Here is a 2832-nt window from a genome sequence, read left to right on the forward strand (position 1 = left end):
CGGAGGTCTGGTTAACGGGGCCGTGGGGCACGTCCTAGTGGTTGCACAGGGACATGTGTGGAAGGAACAGGCAAGTGTGCTTTACGTGGAAAAGAGGATCCCACCGCCTTCTTTGTTTCTCGCCACCTAAGATGCGGAGAGCTCTGGAGTCTGATGCCGAATAACGCATCGCACTAAACAAAACCCGCTCTCAAGTCAGCAGCTGCAAGGGGCAGAAACAACGTGCAGCCACACAGCGGGGTTGGGCTGAGGGGAGTTAAGTGTCGGCAAGCTGGGCTCTGCTCTGCCCCTCCTGTAAAGGACATGCAGACACAGAGGGACACAGGTGCTGTCAATCTGGGCCCCAAGTGAGAGACAACAGGGGCGATTAAGGAAGATGCACACATACGGAAATTCAGGTCATAAAGCTCTTTCTGAAAGAAAAAGAGCAACAATGGCATTTACAGACACATTTTTTTTACGTCAAGGGATAAAAACAGTAATATTCAGACACTGAGTCTTTTTAAATGGCTTTTTATTTTTTGTTGTCAATGAACAACTTTTGAGCCTACCAGAAGAGTATCATGATTATAGTGGATAAAAAAATATAGATGGCAGAATAAAAATATTAGGTTATACAAAGTTAGTTGTTTTGTTTTTTTAATCATCGCCCACCAACATTGTCAGGACTTTGGAGCTTAGAAAAAAAAAAAATCGACAAAACTTAATTTGTGTTTTTTTTACACTTCTAGCAGTTAAAAATTAAGAACACGTATCGAGAATCATTTGCAGATGCCTATTACAATAAACGGAAGGACCAAAAACATTAAAACTTAAGTTCTAAGAACCATCATATATACAAACTTCTGTACAGAATGAGGACAGAAAGAAGTCACCCAATTAAAGCCATCTCTGTGCTATGGGCCTTCTCTTTTTAAAAAGAAAGAAAAGGGATCTTCCTATACTGGTATTTACTTTCCCACTTGGTCCAGTATTTCTAATGGTGTCTCCACTCCATAAATTAGTAACTGTTCAGTAGCTGAGAAATAATCCTATTTTAAATTATACCAAAGGAAATTAGGAACTGCCTTGAAAGGTTTGACCTTAACTGCCCCATACAGGTTGAAGATACACTTGACCACAAAGTCACACCTGCAGCCTTCGGGGGGAAGCTGGGGGTGGGCGTCGGGGGAAGATGAGCACTCGCTCCCTACACGGTCTCACGGGTGACGGCCCCAGCTCTCCTACTGCGCCAAACCCCAGTCAACCGCGTTCCTTGCTCAGTGTCATTTGGCACAAACGGAGGACTTCTGGGCAAGACTTAGGATCTCTCAAGACAGACACAGTCAGAAGCCCCCAATTTTGAGAAGCACAACAGTACCTTCCAGACCCACATCCACCTTGCTCCCCGGTGCGAAAGGCCACTCACGCCACGGCTGGAAAGAAATTCCTTTTCAGGACAAGCAATTGCACGGCGTGTCCAATAGCTCCACGCGGAGAGAGCAGACCCGGGAGAAGACACAGAGGGAGAGGGAGGGCTGCAGCGGGGCTCTCCACGCAGGCCTGTGGCCTTCACTGCACGATGCCCGAGTCCACCGACGTCTGCTTGCGCGCTGTCTTTGGGGGGGGTGGAGGTGGCGTTTTGCTGGGCAGCGGAGGTGGTACGTGCTGGAAAACACAGACAGAAGGCAGGTGCCGGGTTACTGATGTGCTCCGGCTGGGGGGCCCGAGTGGCAGGCATGGGGCAGCCACGGAAAGATGCTCTGCACCCCCGGGGCGTGGGGGGCTGGGCCTCTCTGCGTGACCTGGGGCTGGGCAGCTGGTGGCGACGGGCCTTTCTGGCATCTCCGATCAGCGGCTTTCCACAAAGCGCATCAGACGTCTGCACAGCCCCCTGAGAAGGGAAGGCGCTGCTCTCTGCGTGGCGGTTTTAATTCCCGCTGCTTTGAATCCCCGGGGCCCCTGGAAATGGACTGGTTTCAGAACTGGACAGTTTAAATGGTGAAGAGCCAGGGTACAGGGGCAGAGCAGACCCAGGGCCACCCCGGCGGCCTGGCGCTGTCCCAGCTGAGCGCTCCTTGATGAGGATCCACGGGCCTTGGCTCGTGCCCCCTGAAGATGTCCCTCAACTGTTCAGGGACAAACAGGCCCTTGGACAGGCTCTCCGGGGGTGGGCGAGAAGCCCTCCCTTTGCTCTTGGAACTGGAAAAGCCGCATGAGAGAGGGTCAGCTGGGTACCTGTGGCCACTATCCAAGGGACTCATTTAAAGGCAGTTTTTCATTCAGTCTCTTCCAAAACTGCAATGAGGGGGGATGAGCAACAGTAGGGGATGTCTGAACTCTTCATGAGGGAGTCACAAGATATACAGAATGGGCGCAGCTGTGTCTCAATGAAACTATTTACAAAAAAAGGTAGCAGGTCAGGGTGCCTGGGTGGCTCAGTCAGTTAGGCGTCTGACTCTTGATTTCAGCTCAGGTCATGATCTCAGGGTCATGAGATGGAGCCCGAGTTGGGCTCTGTGCTCAGTGGGGAGTCTGCCCGGGATTCTCTCTCTACCTCTCCCTCTGTCCTCACCCCCACACATTCTCTGTCTCTCTGGACAAGAAAAAAAGAAAAGGCAGCAGGCTGTACTTGGTCCATGGGCCATCGTTTGCCCTTACAGTCCCACGAATGATTTGACAATCGCCAAGGTGCTAGGAACCCCTGTTTAAGGGCCCTGTCAGGGCGGGAGTGACTGAGGACAGCCGGCAGCACCCTCACGACCATCACAGACACCTGCCCCGTAGGAGACGCTCTGTAAATATGCGCGGGTCAAACAAGTAAGTGAATGAGCGAGTGAGTGAATGAATGAA

General features: G+C 51.4%; 1 protein-coding gene across 1 annotated transcript in view; it reads right to left on the bottom strand.

Moving 5' to 3' along the window:
* Window positions 1-497: 497 nt before the first annotated feature.
* DOCK1 (dedicator of cytokinesis 1) overlaps window positions 498-2832 on the bottom strand; it is a 414563-nt gene continuing 412228 nt past the window's right edge. Inside the window, exons 40-41 of the mRNA XM_081823034.1 lie at window positions 2055-2082; window positions 498-1647 (exon numbers count right to left, since the gene is read on the bottom strand). Coding sequence (XP_081679160.1) covers window positions 1552-1647; window positions 2055-2082 — 124 coding nt within the window. The 3' untranslated portion in view covers window positions 498-1551. The remainder of the gene's footprint in view (window positions 1648-2054; window positions 2083-2832) is intronic.

This window comes from Leptonychotes weddellii, chromosome 6 (genome assembly GCF_054177405.1).
Source record: "Leptonychotes weddellii isolate Sample4059 chromosome 6, ASM5417740v2, whole genome shotgun sequence".
Lineage (NCBI taxonomy): Eukaryota > Metazoa > Chordata > Mammalia > Carnivora > Phocidae > Leptonychotes > Leptonychotes weddellii.